Genomic DNA, 17,911 nt, shown 5'->3' with positions numbered 1-17,911 from the left:
GCCAGAACATAACGTCTCGCCGAAGAAGTAGCCCGTGGACGTGACTTATTTTAAGTATTGTTGCTTTTTACAGCTTAGGGTTGTACGTGTTAACAAGGCCAGATACAACTCTTGTATGCAGAAAGCTGCTTTGGAGTATTCGAAAGGGGAACCCACCTTGCAATGCCGAAGACAATCTGCACGCCGGATACGTCGTCATTGAAGCCTGGTTCAGGGGCTACTGAGGGAGTCCTGGACTAAGGGGTCCTCGGGTGTCCGGGCTATGTGATATGGGCCGGACTAATGGGTCGTGAAGATGTGAGATTAAAGACCTTTTCCCGTGTCTGGATGGGACTCTCCTTTACGTGGAAGGCAAGCTTGGCGTTCGGATCATGCACCTTCCTTTCTCTGTAAACCGGCTCTGTACAACCCTAGATCCCTCTGGTGTTTATATAAACCGGAGGATTTAGTTCGTAGGGCAAGAACACAATCATACAGGCTAGACATCTAGGGTTTAGCCATCACGATCTCGAGGAAGATCAACTCTTGTAACCCCTATACTCATCAAAGTCAATCAAGCAAGAAGTAGGGTATTACCTCCATTAAGAGGGCCCGAACCTGGGTAAACATCGTGTCCCCTGCCTCCTCGTTACCTTCGATCCTTAGACACACGGTTTGGGACCCCTACCCGAGATCTGCCGGTTTTGACACCGACAATGACCGACATCGATCGAGACGCGGCAAGGTTTTTGGTTTTTGGGTTGGCTCTTTTGTGTTGTTGTATTGTCGTGGATGGCTGTCCTTTGGACTAGCCGGGTGTGGAGTTGTGCTACACTCGTTGTTCGCGGAGTGGTAGTTGTCTTGTACTTACAATTCTCTTATTCTATAAAGCTATGGTACGCAATTTACGTACTCTAAAAAAAATAGTTCTCCCCGATGAATGTCAGATAAATGTGTCCTATATCTTTTCCTCATGAATTCGTTTTTTAGATCTTTCCGCATGAATTCGTGTGCGGCCGATTCGATCTGGATGTGTGTACGGGTCACGCTTCTGTCACGTGAACAATCCATATCCGTGTCAGCCTTTGTTTGCAGCTCAATCGATAGTCGGCGGCCTGCCGAGATCCGGCACCGCCTTATAATTACGGCCTAATAAAAGAACTTGCTCCTCCTAGTACTATCCCCCAACCAACGCACCACACAAAGCCGCCGCCATGTCGTCCGGCGACGATGAGCGCGTCTCCAGGCTCTACCACCGGGAGCAGGACAAGGACAGCCACCGCGACCACTCCTCCTCGCGCCGCCGCCACGACAAGGACCGCGACCACTCCTCCCGCCACCACGGGGACGGCGAGCGGGAGCGGGAGCGCGATCGCGATCGCGACCGGCACCACAGGGACAAGGAGCGGGATCGGGAGGAGCGCAAGGCGCGGGAGCGAGCGGAGAAGGAGAGGGAGAGGGAGAGGCAGCGTCGCGAGGAGCGCCACACGGAGAAGAAGTCGAGGAGGCGGGATGAGTTCGATGAGGAGAACGAAGTCCGTGAACGCGATCGCAAGAGTCGCCGCCGGCCCTCGCACCACCACCACCGCGATCCGGAGCCGGAGGCGGCGCTGCATACCCGCAGGGACGGGGAGGAGGCGGAGAGGCAGCGGAAGAAGAAGGTTGAGTAAGACACAGAGGCCGAGCAGCGGCGGCAGAAGAAGAGGATGGAGGAAGACATGGCGGCCGAGCAGCAGCGGCTCGAGGACGAGATGGAGCGGCGCCGGCGCCGCGTTAGGGAGTGGCAGGAGAAGAAGCGCCGCGAGCAGCAAGAGGACGGTGACGGCAGTGCTGTGGCTGATGGCGCCGGCAAGTCCGGGATGAAGTGGAGCTTGGACGGCGAGGAGTCGGATGACGATGGCGGCGCCGGGACAGGTGCCATGGACGTCGACTTGCCGAACGGAGGAACTAGCAGGGCTGGCATGGAGGAGGACGAGATTGACCCCCTCGATGCGTTCATGAACTCGATACAGATGTCGCCGGCGACAACATCGATGGAGAGCATGATTGCTTACGGGGACTATCATGAAGGCGGCATGGTCTCCAACGATGCAGCACCAACGGGGAGAATCATGCAAGGGGATGAATCTGACTCAGATTACAACGACGACCCTGAGGGTGGATCGGATGACGCGACCGAGCTGATAAACCCTGTCAAGAAGACCAAGGCAGAGAAGCTGGTCACCGCCGACCACTCCAAGATAGACTACCAGCCATTCCGGAAGAACTTCTACACGGAGGCCAAGGACATCAAGGAGATGCCGGCCGAGGACGCCGCCGCCTACCGCGAGCGGCTGGACCTCAAGGTGCGCGGCAAAGGCATCCCCAAGCCGATAAAGACGTGGATCCAGAGTGGCCTGACCAGCAAGCTGCTCAGCACCATTAAAAAGCTTGGATTCGACAAGCCGATGGCGATCCAGGCGCAGGCGCTGCCAGTGATAATGAGCGGACGCGACTGCATCGGCGTCGCCAAGACCGGGTCCGGCAAGACCCTGGCGTTCGTCCTGCCCATGCTGCGCCACGTCAAGGACCAGCCGCCCGCCGCCCCCGGGGACGGCCCCATCGGCCTCGTCATGGCGCCCACCAGAGAGCTCGTGGTGCAGATATATTCAGACATCAAGAAGTTCTCCAAGGCGTTCGGCGTCAACTGCGTCGCCGTGTACGGGGGCTGCGCGGTCGCCCAGCAGATCAGCGAGCTGAAGCGCGGCGCCGAGATCGTGGTCTGCACGCCGGGCAGGATGATCGACGTCCTCTGCACCAGCGCCGGCAAGATCACCAACCTCCGGCGAGTGACCTTCCTGGTGCTGGATGAGGCCGACAGGATGTTCGACATGGGCTTCGAGCCCCAGATCACCCGGATCGTCCAGAACACCCGGCCGGACCGGCAGACGGTGCTCTTCTCCGCCACGTTCCCGCGGCAGGTGGAGACGCTGGCGCGCAGGCTGCTGGCCAAGCCCGTGGAGATCCAGATGGGCGGGCGGAGCGTGGTGAACAGGGACATCACGCAGCTGGTCGAGGTGCGGCCGGACGGCGAGAGGTTCCTCAGGCTGCTGGAGCTGCTCGGGGAGTGGTCTGCCAAGGGCAAGATCCTCGTGTTCGTGCGCGCTCAGGACAAGTGCGATTCCCTGCTCAAAGAGCTGTTCCAGCACGGGTACCCCTGCCTCTCTCTCCATGGGGGAAAGGATCAGAATGACCGTGAATCCACCCTCGCCGACTTCAAGAGCAACGTCTGCAGCCTGCTGATCGCCACCAGCATCGCCGCGAGGGGTTTGGATGTCAAAGACCTCGAGCTCGTCGTCAACTACGATGTCACCAACCATTATGAGGACTATGTCCATCGTGTTGGGCGGACCGGCCGGGCCGGCAGGAAGGGCTGCGCCGTGACGTTCATCTCCGACGAGGAGGAGCGCTACGCGCCGGACCTCGTCAAGGCTCTGGAGCTGTCCGGACAGGCCGTGCCGGAGGACCTAAAAGCCCTGGCGGACCGGTTCATGGCCAAGGTGAAGCAGGGGACGGAGAAGGCACATGGAACGGGCTACGGTGGAAGTGGTTACAAGTTCGATCACGAGGAGGACGAAGCACGACAGTCGGCAAGGAGGGCTCAGGGGAGGGCGCATGGGTACGAGGAGGACGAGCCCGAGCCGGATTCAGACCACTACGAGGAGGAGGAAGACGGAGGCGCCGCCGCTCTGGCCGCACCACCCCCCATGGCCGCCATCGCTGCTGCTAGCAATGCCAGCCAGCCAGCGTTGCTCCCTCTACCGGCTGCCCCGAACCAGCAGGACATCGCCGCGGCTGCGGTGAACGTACAGAGCGTTCTGGCGAGGATACAGGCGCAGGCAGCTCCGGAGCACTACCAAGCCGAGCTCGAGATCAACGACTTCCCGCAGCACGCGCGCTGGAAGGTCACCCGGAGGGAGACGCTGGCGCCCATCGAGGAGTGGACCGGCGCGGCGGTCACCACCAGGGGGACCTTCATCCCCCCCGGCCAGATCGTCGCCGCCAACGAGCGCAAGCTCTACCTGTATATCGAGGGCCCCAACGAGTCCTCCGTCAGCAAGGCGAAGGCACAGCTGAAGAGTGTCGTTGAGGATTGTGCCAACCAGGCGCTCAATCTGCCCGCAGGAAAATACTCCGTCATCTGATCTGCAGATGTTGGAATTTACTCCTGCTTGGCAAAGGTATCATATATTTAGAACAATATTGGTTGCTTGTGTGTAGATGCGATATGCAAACATTACTAAGTTCTATGTTGTTTTTTGTGTGTATACTTTTTTTTTTACTAACTATGATTTGGGTACATTGCAGATCCCAATCCTGGACTTCCCAGACATGCCACTATTCTTTTTAATCTATATAAGCCATTATATACTTCTGGAAATTTACTACTATGTGCAATTTTTTTGATAATTTCTATGATTCTTTTAACAATTTTTGGTGTTTTTTGGACAGGAAGCTTAGAATGCTGGTGGCGGCTGCCTTTCTGTTTTCTGGTGCAATTTTAAAGCTGTGCCCTTCGGAGTGATGATGGAAGGAAGCACAACATTTGGATCTGTTTACGTTATTATTGATCTGCACTTTTGGAAGCTATTAAAAAACTACACCCTATATTTTAGTTTGGATTATATTATGCAACACTTTTACCTTGTGAATTGTGATTCAGTTCGTTCCATATATGTTAAAAAGTTCAGGCATGATGCTTCCGGAATATGATGTTCTTGTTTTGATCTTCAGATGTGTGTTCAAGCCAAGGACCGTGTTTGCGAGGTGGTGGTCAAAGGAGCTGGATCCCATATTTTCATCGATACATAGAAAGATTGTCGTATAAATTTGTCGCGCGAGTTGATGAGCATCAACAGATTTGCTAGAACGATACTGGTCGCGTAATTTTTTTGTTTTGGGCTACTCCCTCTGTTCACAAATATAAGATATTTTACATATTTTGTTACTCTTCATCGACGAACCCAGACGCACTCTCTGGGCTGAAGCTGAGGGACGGCGGACGTCTGTTGGGCGGGCGGTGCGCCACCGCTCTCTGATACCCCATCGATATTACGGTCTTGGCGAATACTATGGTGGACAGTGTGGCGCCGGATGGACGACCGGCGCCACCGTCGCCGCCTCCATCCCCGCCCACTGGTGATGATGACCAAGCACATGGACCGTCTGGCAGAAGGCAAGGGGGTCAAGCTCGCCGCACTGGCGGCTACGGTGGAGTCTCGGCGAGTACGGTCGAGTCATCGACGGCGATGGCGCCACCGGCGGGCACGCGCGCTCGTTTTCAAACCACGCTCGCGCCCGGTGGTCAGTCGGTCAGCAACAGTCGCGTGGCTGACGTCAGGGGCTCTTCTGCGGGCCCGGGTGAGCAACCAATCAGAGGGGGGAAGCCCGGCAAGCGCCAGTTGTGCCCATACACGGGTGGCGTCCTGCGTGGCCCCGGCCACTGCAGTTGTTCCCGTTGGCTCTCCGCCCTCGGTGCAGCTGACCAGATGAGACAGCAGAAGATAGGGATGATGCGGCTTTGCAGGTGGATGAGGCCAGCGCTTCGGTCCCGGTGCCCTATGGTGGGCTGCGGGATGGGGATTCCGTCTGAATTGGTTCAGTGTAAATCTCCCTGTAGGGCCTGGCCGAGGAGGATTCTGCCCGCTTTGGGGTGGTGCAGATAAAGAATTGTTGTCCTTGCCTTACGACGTGGAAGACCGGACCATGCAAGTGGAGGTCTGGGATACTTTCCAGGTCATTCTCTCAAGCGGTGAAAGCAGCCCGCAACGGGATCCGAGACCATGCACGCCTATGCATGGGGTGGAAACGGCCCCACTAGAAGATGCGACGGGCCTGGCGCCTGATCCGATGACATGCACGCCAGCACCCATGCATGCTGGTCTGGATAGTGCTTTTTCCATGGACGTGGGCGAGTTCTGCGCGGGTGTGCGCAAGTCTCTCTCTCTCTCTCTCTTCGGTCTTGCCGAGACCAACGACCTTGATATAACACCAAGGCGTAGCGCCAGGATCGCCAAGCATGGGGCCTCCAAATAGCAGCAAGTGCTCATTAGAAAACTGTGCCTGGCACACGAGGGCGAGGCCGTTTCGGGAGATGCACTCCAGATGTATGTTGATCTATTCTCCTGCGCACTCTCAGATGTGCATATCGCGGCGGTGCTAGCCCTGTTCGGCTTGGAGGCGGCTCATGAGTCGTGGATGGATGGCCCCATCGTGGCCTAGCTGCTCTGTCAACTACGATGGGTTGTCGTGGGCCTTTGAAATGAATACGCAACCTTTGAAAGTTTTAGTGTGGAACGTTCGTGGGCTTTCAAAATGAATATGCAACCTTTGAAAGTTTTAGTGTGGAATGTTCGTGGGCTTAATGCAAGGGCTAGGAGGAATGTTGTATTCCAGGTGGTGACAGTGTCCAATCCGGCGATTGTCTGTCTTCAAAAAACTAAGCTACAAGATGTATCGATGAACATTGTTTGGCAATGCCTCGGAAATACATATGAGAAGTTTTTTTACGTACCGGCGGGAGGCTCGTGGTGGGATTTTGGTGGCTTGGGATGACTCCATCACCCAACTACCAAACTCACATTACACTAACCATATAATGACTGCAGTTGTCAAGTGCCCGGAGGATGAGCAGGCGTGGTGGCTTTCATGTGTCTATGGCCCACAAGATGATGCCACCCTGCCGGGCTTGTTCAGCAATTTTCCTTTCCATCCTGGAAGTCTTCCCGCGAACTCGTCGATGAAGGTTTGCAGATCGATCCTTCTTAGACGGCGATAATGCAGGGTGAGCCCCAAATAACGTCCCGGGAAGGTGGCGATCTTGGCGGGAAAGGCAGACAACACATCCAGAAGATCAATGCCGGCACATCTGATTGGGAAGACCTCAGTCTTGGACAAGTTTGTGATCAGTCCGCTTGCCTCTCCAAAGGTCTTCAGAATTACAGAAATCGAACAAAGCTCATCCTTGTCTGGGTTCGCAAAAATGCCCGCATCGTCGGCGTAAAGGAAGATCCTGCTTCTTGCCGTCCTTGCATGAATGTGCTTGAGGATGCCTTGCCGGGAGGCGAGCCGAAGGATCTGATGAAAAGCATCGGAGATATTGGGTCGCCCTGACGGAGGCCCTTTGCGTGTCTGAACTTTCTTGCGGGGTTTCCATTAAGTAGTACTCTTGACGAAGAAGAGGACAGGGAGAGACAGATCCAGTCCCGCCCCCCTACGTCGGCTTCCTCTGCTCGTGCTCCTCGCGACGGCGCTGCGGCGGCGTGCCACCGCACAATGACCTCTCCGTTATCCCCTCCCGGTCCGGCTGACCGCCGCCGCAGGCACACGATCTACCATGGCCACCGCCGCGCGTCCCCGTACCGCCACACCGTCCATGGCGGTCTCATCACCCACCTCCGCGCCACCTCTCCTGGACCCCGCTCCTCCCCCTCCCCTTGGCCCGCCGCAACCACCGCCCCTTTCCACCTCCCTGACTGGGACCCCTCCTCCCCATCTCACTCCCCTCGCTCGTCGCCGACTCCGTCGCATTCCACATCTGCCTCTTCCCGCCGTCTCTCCCCGCTCGCGCGATTCTTACTCGACGCCCTCCGCCGACACCGGCGCTGGGGCCCTCCCGTCGTCGCTGACCTGTCCAAGCTCCGCCGCGTACCACCCACCCTCGTGGTTGAGGTCCTCAGCGCGCACCCGCCACCACCTCCCCCGTTCGCCCTCCCCTTCTTCCACTGGGCCGGCCGCCAGAAGGGCTTCCGACACTGCTTCCCTGCGTTCCACGCTCTCGCCTCCCTCCTCTCCGCTGCAGGCCTCCCTGCTGCCGCCGATCAGCTTCCCGACCTCATTCGCTCCCACGGCAAGCCCGTCTCTCACCCTCAGCTCACACTCCTCGTCCGGCTTCACACCGCTGCACGCCGCCCCCTCCGTGCGCTCTACACGCTCCGCCGGTTTCGACATGAGTTCTCTGTTCAGCCGCAGGTCCACGTCTGCAACCGTGTCCTCGGCGCTTTGACTGCGGCAGGCCATGTTGAGGATGCGCTCAAGCTGTTCGATGAAATGGCAGAAAGTGGCATCAGGCCTATGCCGGTCACATTTGCAATCATCGTGCATGCGCTGGGCCAGGAAGGGATGGCGGAGAGGATCCTAGAGATGATTGGGAGGATGCGTGATGAGGTGTGCCGGCCGGACGTGTTTGTGTACACCGCTCTGGTCAAGACGATGGTGCGCAGGGGGCACATGGAGGGTTGCATCAGAGTGTGGGAGGAGATGGGGAGAGATGGTGTGGAGCCAGACACAGTGGCATATGCTACAATGGTTGAGGGGCTATGCAACGCTGGGATTGTAGAGAAAGCAGCTAAATTGTTTGAGGGGATGAGGAAAAAGGGGTTGTTGGTTGACAGGATCGTGTATGCATCACTCGTCCATGCCTATGTTGCTGCTGGGAGGGTTGGGGATGGCTGTAGGATTTTGAAGGAGATGGTGGATGCTGGCTACCGCGCTGACCTCAAAACATACAACATACTCATTGCCGGTCTGTGTGGTATAGGTCGGGAGGATAAGGCACATAACATGTTTCAGATTGTCCTTCAGGAGGAGCTAATGCCAAGCTCTGAGACTGTTTCACAGTTACTAGTTTGCTATGCTGATAAGGGTGAGATGGTTAACTTTTTTGGATTGGTTGACAAATTGGTTGAGCTGAGCTTGCCTGCTGTAGAATTTTTAGGGCACTTCTTGAGGCTCTTTGCATGCAAGGATGGTAGGGAATTGAAGACTCTGGAATTGTTTAAGACTTTGAGACAAAAAGGGTATTTCAGTGTTAACATTTACAACATTCTTATTGAGAATCTGCTCAAGATCAAGGAGAGGAAGAAAGCATTATTACTGTTTGAGGAAATGAAAGCTTCAGATGACTGCGAGCCAGAATCATGTACATATAGTCTTATGATTCCGTGTTTTGTGGATGAAGGAAATATTGAAGAGGCTTGCTCATGCTACAACTCCATGATGAAGGCTGAATGGATACCAAGTCTTTCAGCCTATCGTTCCCTCGTGAAAGGGCTATGCAAGATTGGAGAGATAAATGCAGCTGTTTCACTTGTATCAGATTGTCTTGGAAATGTAGAGAATGGGCCAATGGAATTCAAGTACACCTTAACTGTTATTGAAGCTTGCCGGTCAAAAGACCCGGAGAAGGTCATGAAAGTGGTGGTTGAGATGATTGAGTTAGGTTATTTAATAGACGAACTTATCTTCTCTGCTGTCATCTATGGATTCTGCAAGTACGCAACTTCAACTGGAGCTAGAGAGGTGTTCTCTGTTATGAGAGATAGGGATATTATTTCGGAGGCTAATTTTATTGTTTACGAGGATATGCTGAACGAGCACCTGAAGAAGGTCACTGCAGACTTGGTGATATCTGGATTGAAGTTCTTCAACCTTGAATCAAAATTGAAATGGAGAAGCAGAATTGATTGAAATATATTTGTACAGTTACTAGGGTAAAGAAGATCATTTACTAAGTGTACATCTGATCAAATTTATCGATCTCTTCGCTGAACTAGTGCACCTATACAGTTGAATGCGGAAAAGATATAGGACGCATTTATCCGGCGATCGTTCGTTGGGGGAGAGCTATCAGCGAGCACCTCAATTGCCATGCTACATTTTTTTTAAATTGCCGTGTATGTGTGAGGGACTTTCCATGCACTAAAGGAAGGAAATTTTGTCATGTTAAGAAAAGAATTGCCAAACTTGTCTGAGCTGAACTGTTTGCCTCATATGCTTTGTGTAAACAACTACAAATCAAGCAACTAATACGAACAAGGAGAGTTATTTCGTCCAACAAAGAAACCCATGCCATGTGCCGCTCCCTCATGGGTGACCCGGGCGCGAACCCCAGCCGCTCGAACCTACCTTCCACCACACCTCCTCCCCCTGCCGTCGGCGATGCACCGCCAGGCGTCTTTATTCTCCTCTCGCATGGTGTGGAAAAGAGGGATTGCTCCGTTGTGCAGATGCACGGGCCGTGCGCGGCGTGGGGTGCTGGGACCTGTCGGCTGGTGCAGAGGTGCGGGTGCGCCGCCGACGTGAAGTGTTGTTGGGCATTCAGGCCAGATCTGGCCAGCAGCGGACCGGCGGCCAGACCTTGTTGCCCTGGGGCTGGTGCCGCTAGCTTGTCACATTGGTGGAGCTCAGGAGGGCGCACCATCGATGCTGGCAGACGTCGGGTGTTGTGGACCTGGCAAGGAGCGGGTTGTTGACCTAGCAGCGGTGGGCGCACTGGCGCCAGGGCGCACTGGCGCCAGGGCGCACGACAGGGCGGCTGCAACACAGTGGTATGTGTGGATCTGGGCGCGGCATAATGAAATGGGCATTTCTTCGACTAGATCTGTTGCTATGGTGGTCGGAGGCTCGACCAGCGATTGGGCTGCAAGCTAGATGTGTGTGGACTCCTGGAAGGGTGGTGGTCTGCGATGGTGCTACTATGGAGCTTGCTCCTGGGTTTGCATCATCAGTGGTGCTCCTGCCCAGTGCTACGTGGTGTTGTGCATGCCTTGTGTTGGCTTTGGTATGGTGGTGGTGTGTTTGGGACGTCGTCTCCGGCATAGATGCTTGGTTCTCCGGACTGAAGTCTTGCCTGACTTTGGTCGAGGATATAGTGGCGAAGGACGCCTTCACGTGTGGTTTTCCTTACTGGAGGCACCATCGAGTGGATCCGACATCTCTCCCGCTGAAAACCATGCGTAACGGTGGTTCCCCTTAGTGTCATTACTTCGTTGGAAGCATGTCTTGGAGTCGAGTCTTATGATGGGAGCATCGGGTTAGCAACAGTGTGGTTGATAAAGAGCAGGCAGCGATTTCGTGAGCACGGTGTCGTTGGTGGTGCATTCGGGTTGGGCTTGTCACTTGGCCAATGGTGGATGCAGCAGGGAATCGTCCACATGCAAGGAGTATTAGGTGAGTTGTCGTGACGCCCTCGATTCAATCGTACACTAATCATACACGCAAATGTGTACGATCAAGATCAAGGACTCACAGGAAGATATCACAACACAACTCTAGACAGAAATTAAAATAATACAAGCTTTATGTTACAAGCCAGGGGCCTCGAGGGCTCGAATACATAAGCTCGAAAACACAAGAGTCAGCGAAAGCAACAATATCTGAGTACAGACATCAGTTAGACAAGTCTGCTTTAAGAAGGCTAGCACAAAAGCAACATCGATCGAAAAGGCAAGGCCTCCTGCCTTGTCGGGGATATACCCCGCGGTATGACCCGGCCGGGAGTATGACCCGGCCGGACTTGGCGCTTCATCGTAACCCGACGGAGGATTGGCGACTCATGAGCCTGGCGACTTAATGATGGCCCCGACGGCGGGTCAGACAGATGACAAGGGCGCAAGGCCTAGTAGGCCGGCTCATGTTATTATGGGCCGGCTTAAGACGGAAGGCATGAGGAATATTTCCTTTACGAGGAAGCAAGACCCGGACTTGTATTCAACTTGTAAGAAAAGATAGACTAGTCCTAGTCCTATTAGGACTCCACATGTAACCCGGCCCTCTAACTTATATAAGGAGGGGGCAGGGCTCCCCAAGAGGGACAAGAAGAAGAAACAATCTCGAAGGCTAGACACAAGAGCCGGTTTACGGCGACTCCATCGTGAGCGTAATGAGACCTAGCCACAAACAACATGTAGGGTTATTGCCGGATGATGTTTCCCGGGGCCGGAAGCTGTCTAAATCCTTGTCTTGTGTTGCGTTTCTCGATTCCGCCCAACCCCTCTCAAGCTACCGCATAGATGCGCTGGCCTCGCGAATAAGTCCTGACACTAAGGACATCTGCCGTGACAATTCCACGACAGTTGGCGCCCACCGTGGGGCAGGCGCACGGTGGTGTTGAGTTCTTGGAGGGATTTCTTCAGGGACCGAGAAGCTCGCGATGTGCCGGGGAAAGAAGAGCTGGCATGGAACAATTGCGCTGGATAACCCGGCATGAGACAACCCTGGGCACAGCTGACAAATTCAAAGGAAGATAGGGTTATGTTCATGTGTGCGTCTGCCGTTCATATGATCCGTCTAAATTAAGATTCAGTCAAGCTCGACGGAAGTTTTTCTTACGGAAATCATCGCAGATATCCGCTGCAGGTTCACCGGCCGGGTCTGATTATTATTGATGCTGCTGTCCGACTCACGCGTCCGCGTGGTTGCTGCCCCTGTATGTTTCAGTTTCCCGAGAAATTCCAAAGCGGCGGCTGGAGGCGAACCAAAGGCGATCTGTTGTGTTATTTGGATATACTCATCATGATGGAGAAACCAACTAGTATTGGTATGCCACAAACGGACAATCCTAGTACTACTCGATCCGGGAGATCAAACAAATATTAATTAAGTGCTAGTTGCTGCGTGTGGAGCCGAGGATTACTAAATGCTACTGGTTTTGCCTGGTGGTATGTTGCCTCTGTCTCGCAGCCGGTTTTCTAAAATCACCGTTTTTACCACGGCCGACCAACTTCGCTCTGCTTCGCTGTGGGCTCCCGCTGAAACACCAAGGCCATGACCCGCCGACTTCAACTCTGCTAGGCTGCCGCATCAATTCCTCGCCTTTCCACGACCCCACATCACCAAAACCGACTGTGCGCCGGCCAGGTTTAGATGCACGACTGCGTATTCTTTTTCTCGGATGGATCAAGACCCGAGAGACTTTCGCTTCCTTGATGTACGGACGCAACATCGCGCGGATACCTGACCGGCTGACTGATGCTGCTCCTCCACTCGTGATCCACTCCCATCAAGAAAAAATTGTGTGGGTCAAGTACTGAGGCAGTCACGATCTCTTGGGTGAAGTAGCACATCCTCAAATACTAGTGGGAATGTGGGGCACACCCTCAAGTACTAGTACATATGTACTGGTTGATTTTGGAGAAGTCTGCTTACGTGAAGGTTACTGGTGGTTTGGATTTTGTTGGTTGATCAAACAGTACAACCAGTCAAACCAGTCAAAAAGCAAGCACGTGGCCATCAATTTGTGCTATTTCAATACTAATGGCCACACGCATGTCAGACGAATTGTGGTGACCGCTTTACCCGTCAAAGAACAGTCTGTCAAGTCAGCAGTACCAACTTCATTGTTATACGCTTACAGACATTCTCATGGACAATGCATCACATGAAAATCATCTGTCGTCCAAATATATCAGTGTTGTTATACACAGGGCAATTATTCACTATAAAGGTGTCGTCAAGACCCCGAGTATGGAGTGCGAGCTAGTGACATCTGCATTGCTGTTTGCGTGTGTTGCGCTGCCCGATGATACATGTGCAAGTCGCCGCCCCGCTGTTCAGTTTATGTCAAATGAGGCCGACTCATCCGTCTGCACCTGCGGCCGATTTGTGTGTCCAAATCCGGCTCACAAATGTTGCGGCCGCACCCGACTCTCTCGACCGCACCGGCTTACAACACCGCGGCCGACTCATCTGTTGTCCGGGCGAATCCGGTGACATCCTTCTAAATATAATTTTGGCACATATTCCTTTTGTCAAAAAACAATCACTCTGGTCTGTGATATTTTTTAGGCAGGACGGCTATTAAAAGAAAAAGGATGGTGTTATGTCGCGGATGCACATTCGGCGGTGCTGCATGGCTTCATGGGCACGCGTACCGCGGTCCGGTTTACATCGAACGCGCCAGCTGACTCGCTCGTCCGCACCGCCTTACAACGCCACGGACGACTCGCCCGTCCGCCCTCGCGGCCGGTTCACGTGTCCGCGCCAGCTTACAACGCCGTGGCCGACTCGCTGTCCGCACCGGCTTACAACGCCACAGTCGACTCACCCGTCTGCATCGGTTTACCATGCCGCGGCCGGTTCACCCGTGAGCGATTTCAACTTCACCTACCAATCATTAATTTCATGGCGGATTATTTCTGGCCTGGCACATCAGGTGATATCCATCTAAAATATATTTTATTGGTACATATTATTATTTTTATCAAAGAGCAGTTTATCTTTGTCTTGGTCTACAATATTGTTGATGCAGGATAATTGTTCACTACATCAAAATGATGTGGTTAACTCGCCCATCCGCACCGGCTTACAACGCCACGGTCGGCTCATCTGTCTGTGCCGCCTCCGATGCAACGGTCGTCTTTACCATCCGTCTCTCACGGGTTGGTCTATATAAACACACTGAGCCACACCTGTATGCATGAGCTATTTATTGAATATGAGCGAGTCACTGCTTGGGAAGCCCGGTTTTTCTTCCAACAAATTGGAGGCGAATTATCATGTATTATCAGCCGCCGTCTCCACTGGATGGTTCAATGGGCAGGCGCACAAGTCGCCGCCACTACAGTTTGGTTAACTTCAAAACATCCGGTTGGAAGGAACCATTGGCCGAGTTGCTGACACGGCTCATACGGGATCATTTATAACCCGCCGCAGTCACTTCAACCTTCTGTGGATTCACATCGCGCTATCAACACCAATGATATACACCTTATGCTATGGTCAATATGGAGAATCTCAAAGCCAACTCCTCGAGTCGTCTTGAGACTCGGGGGCTACAATGATATGACTCGGCAGCATTGGTCGGTTTCAATGCATTCAAGAACTCCGGGTCATTGGAGGGAAAAATAATCCGGTCCCGGAGGCTACCGCCATATTGGGGAAAAGTTTAAAGGCCATCAGAAAAATTTCTGGCTTAAAAAGAAGGATTCCGGTTTAGATCCGGCTCAAGAGACTTGACATCTCCCACAAAGCACTGAAGTTCTTAAATATCCGGTTTAAAATCCGGTTCAAGGGAAATTTATCTGCCACAAAGTTTTGAAGCTCTCAAATCCGGTTCAAAAGCCGGTTCAAGGTAAATTTGTTTATCACAAAACTTTGAAACTCTCAATATCCGGTTTAAGAATTTCCGGTTCAAAAAGAATTTATCTCTCGCAAAGTTCGAATTCTCAGGAAAAATTAAAGGGACCAAAGAGAGTCGGTTACAAAGCACAACTCAAACATAGGTACCCTGCTTTAATGGCCATTGGGAGCTGATCGTATTCGAATTTAGCTTAACCCTTTTTGGTGTGACCCTGATCGTATTCGAATCTGAGTCGTTAAATATTCTCATGATCACTAGGGGGCTTCCTGTTCAAACATAGGTCGTATTCGAACCAAAGAGAACATAGCTGTCGGTACCCTTTTGATTGGCACACTGCCGAGCTCACTAGGGGGCTTCTTGATCGTATTCGAATCGTAGCTCAACCCTTTTTGGGAACCGACGTGGATCGTATTCGAATCAGCGTCGTTAAACAATTCTCAAGGTCATTTGGGGGCTTCCTGTTCAAACATAGGTCGTATTCGAACCAAAGAGAACATAGCTGTCGGTACCCTCTTGATCGGCAACGCCAAAGCCACTGGGGGCTATATGATTGTATTCGAATCTTAGCTTAACCCCTTTGGGACGGTTTTCTGATCGTATTCGAATCAGAAGCCTCAAATTTTTTGAAGTCTCTTTTTGCAAACAATTTTTGGATTTTATTTGAAGCTCTTTTGATCATATCTAAAGTGTATACGAGTGGTTGCTATTTAACCCGGTTTGACTTTGGATGATAAGTCGCCATCATATGACAATCATAAACATTTGGAAGTCTTGATTTCTAAAGATCGGGTTATCACCCTTACTGCACAGGTCACATAAACCGGCAGTGAAAATTCAATATCACAGGTATAATATTATTATTATAGTTATGTTTCAAAGTTATGATTCATAACAGGCTTATCTGTGACTCCTTATTACACATCAATGGTTATATGTGAGATATTATGACCTGCCCTGCGGTAAATCGCCAAGGGATCTTGTGATCTAATTATGTGCAGGATAAGACTACATTTGGGTGGTTACCCGCCCTGGCTTTTGATGTTAAGTCGCCAGGGCATATGTTGTTTAAACTCTGCAGGATTTACAGAGCTATGACTTACATAAATGATTAAATTCAGGCCCATCATCAAAGATTGAAATTGGTGTCTCAAAAGGGTTATCAATTCTTGATTTTCTCAAAGGCTATAAGCCGCCGGGTTGTACAAATTCCGGCTTACAATGGAGGCGTATTAAATTGCCATCGGCCAAGAGCCGCCGGGTATTTAAACTCCGGGTTTACTTATCAACAGATGAGGTATTCAAAGTCGCTTTGGCGCAATGGCTATTATTTTATCAATGAATATGATTTATTTTACAATGGAAGGAATAGTCCCGAGTTGCTGCAGGCTTACGACCCGACACTTGGGGGCTACATTATTCAAATTGATGTTACATCGAATATGCAAGTCCCATGTTACTGCCAGCATGTACCATGGCACTTGGGGGCTAATGTAAAGACATTTTTTGCTCAACTTATTGACCCGACTCATCACATTGTAATGAGCCGGCCCTTGGGGGCTACCAATTGCTCCTGTCGAAAATTCAAGGTACACAAGCCTTAATCTATTATATTGAAAGATCCACTACTCAGTTGGTAGAGTACAAAGCTCTTAACCTTGTGGACGTGGGTTCAAGCCCCATGGTGGAGATTACATCATATGCTGTTATTGCCAATGAATTATATACAAAGTCCCAGTTCGGTAATATCTTACTGACCCGGCCCTTGGGGGCTACACGTTGCTGGTCAAGTTTACATGATCATATACAAAGTCCGTGCTCATTATCATATAATGACCCGGCCCTTGGGGGCTACACTGGTTGAAGTTTTTATGAGCATAAGGCAATTACAAGTCCCAGGTTGATGCAAGCATGACAACCCGTCACTTGGGGGCTACAGGTAACACGGATATAAGGAGAAATACTTTCGAATTCTCAGTTTTGAGCAAATCAGATTGACCCGGTGTCACCAATCATTATGACCTAGTGTCTGCAACAATCATAGCCTGACGTCATTAACAATTATGACCCGGCGTCGGCAACAATTATGACTCGGTGCCATCAATATTTACAAACCGGCAATTTTGGTAATATTAAACCGGCAAGTTCTACATCTTTAAACCAGCTGAATATCAGATGAGTATTTCAAGACCAATATTTCTTAAGCCGGTGCTTTGAAAGCCGACTCAAGTGGATTATTCTTCACAATATTTCTCTACAAGAGACCAACGTCAGCAAATTGACTCTGAAGCTGGCCTATTGACCCGGACTTTTAAAAGAAGTATCTGGATTTTTTGCATTGACAAAGTTGAAACATATCTGCTAAAAAAGATTTACTATGAGATCATGGACATATACATATCAACAAGGAAATGACAAGGACTTAAAGATGATCTGGTGCCGGTTCAGGAAAATATTTAACCCGGAACACAACCTGTCAAGTTTGTTCTTGTGTTTATTTTAGAGGATCAGTTTAACATGGATAAATCCAAATTAAACTGGGGGCTAATGTCGGGGATATACCCCGTGGTATGACCCGGCCGGGAGTATGACCCGGCCGGACTTGGCGCTTCATCGTAACCCGACGGAGGATTGGCGACTCATGAGCCTGGCGACTTAATGATGGCCCCGACGGCGGGTCAGACAGATGACAAGGGCGTAAGGCCCAGTAGGCCGGCTCATGTTATTATGGGCCGGCTTAAGACGGAAGGCATGAGGAATATTTCCTTTACGAGGAAGCAAGACCCGGACTTGTATTCAACTTGTAAGAAAAGATAGACTAGTCCTAGTCCTATTAGGACTCCACATGTAACCCGCCCCTCTAACTTATATAAGGAGGGGCAGGGCTCCCCAAGAGGGACAAGAAGAAGAAACAATCTCGAGGGCTAGACACAAGAGCCGGTTTACGGCGACTCCATCGTGAGCGTAATGAGACCTAGCCACAAACAGCATGTAGGGTTATTACCGGATGATGTTTCCCGGGGCCCGAAGCTGTCT

General features: G+C 51.9%; 1 protein-coding gene and 1 pseudogene across 1 annotated transcript; both read left to right on the top strand.

Annotated features, from left to right (window-relative positions):
• Positions 1–1,097: 1,097 nt before the first annotated feature.
• LOC123051890 (DEAD-box ATP-dependent RNA helicase 42-like) lies at positions 1,098–5,543 on the top strand (annotated as a pseudogene).
• A 1,647-nt stretch (positions 5,544–7,190) lies between these two features.
• Positions 7,191–9,742, top strand: LOC123048894 (pentatricopeptide repeat-containing protein At4g20740-like). The gene has a single exon (XM_044471918.1). The coding sequence runs from the start codon at positions 7,294–7,296 to the stop codon at positions 9,484–9,486; it is 2,193 nt and encodes a 730-aa protein (XP_044327853.1). The 5' UTR covers positions 7,191–7,293; the 3' UTR covers positions 9,487–9,742.
• The last annotated feature ends 8,169 nt before the right edge of the window (positions 9,743–17,911 follow it).

Source organism: Triticum aestivum, chromosome 2D, assembly GCF_018294505.1.
Source record: "Triticum aestivum cultivar Chinese Spring chromosome 2D, IWGSC CS RefSeq v2.1, whole genome shotgun sequence".
Taxonomy (NCBI): Eukaryota; Viridiplantae; Streptophyta; class Magnoliopsida; order Poales; family Poaceae; genus Triticum; species Triticum aestivum.
Note: the sequence above shows the minus strand (reverse complement) of the source record. Positions and strands in the feature narration are given on the sequence as shown.

What these genes read in the sequence shown, in the direction of transcription:
- LOC123048894 (XM_044471918.1), top strand. Translation starts at nt 7,294, where the DNA reads ATGACCTCTCCGTTATCCCCTCCCGGTCCGGCTGACCGCCGCCGCAGG.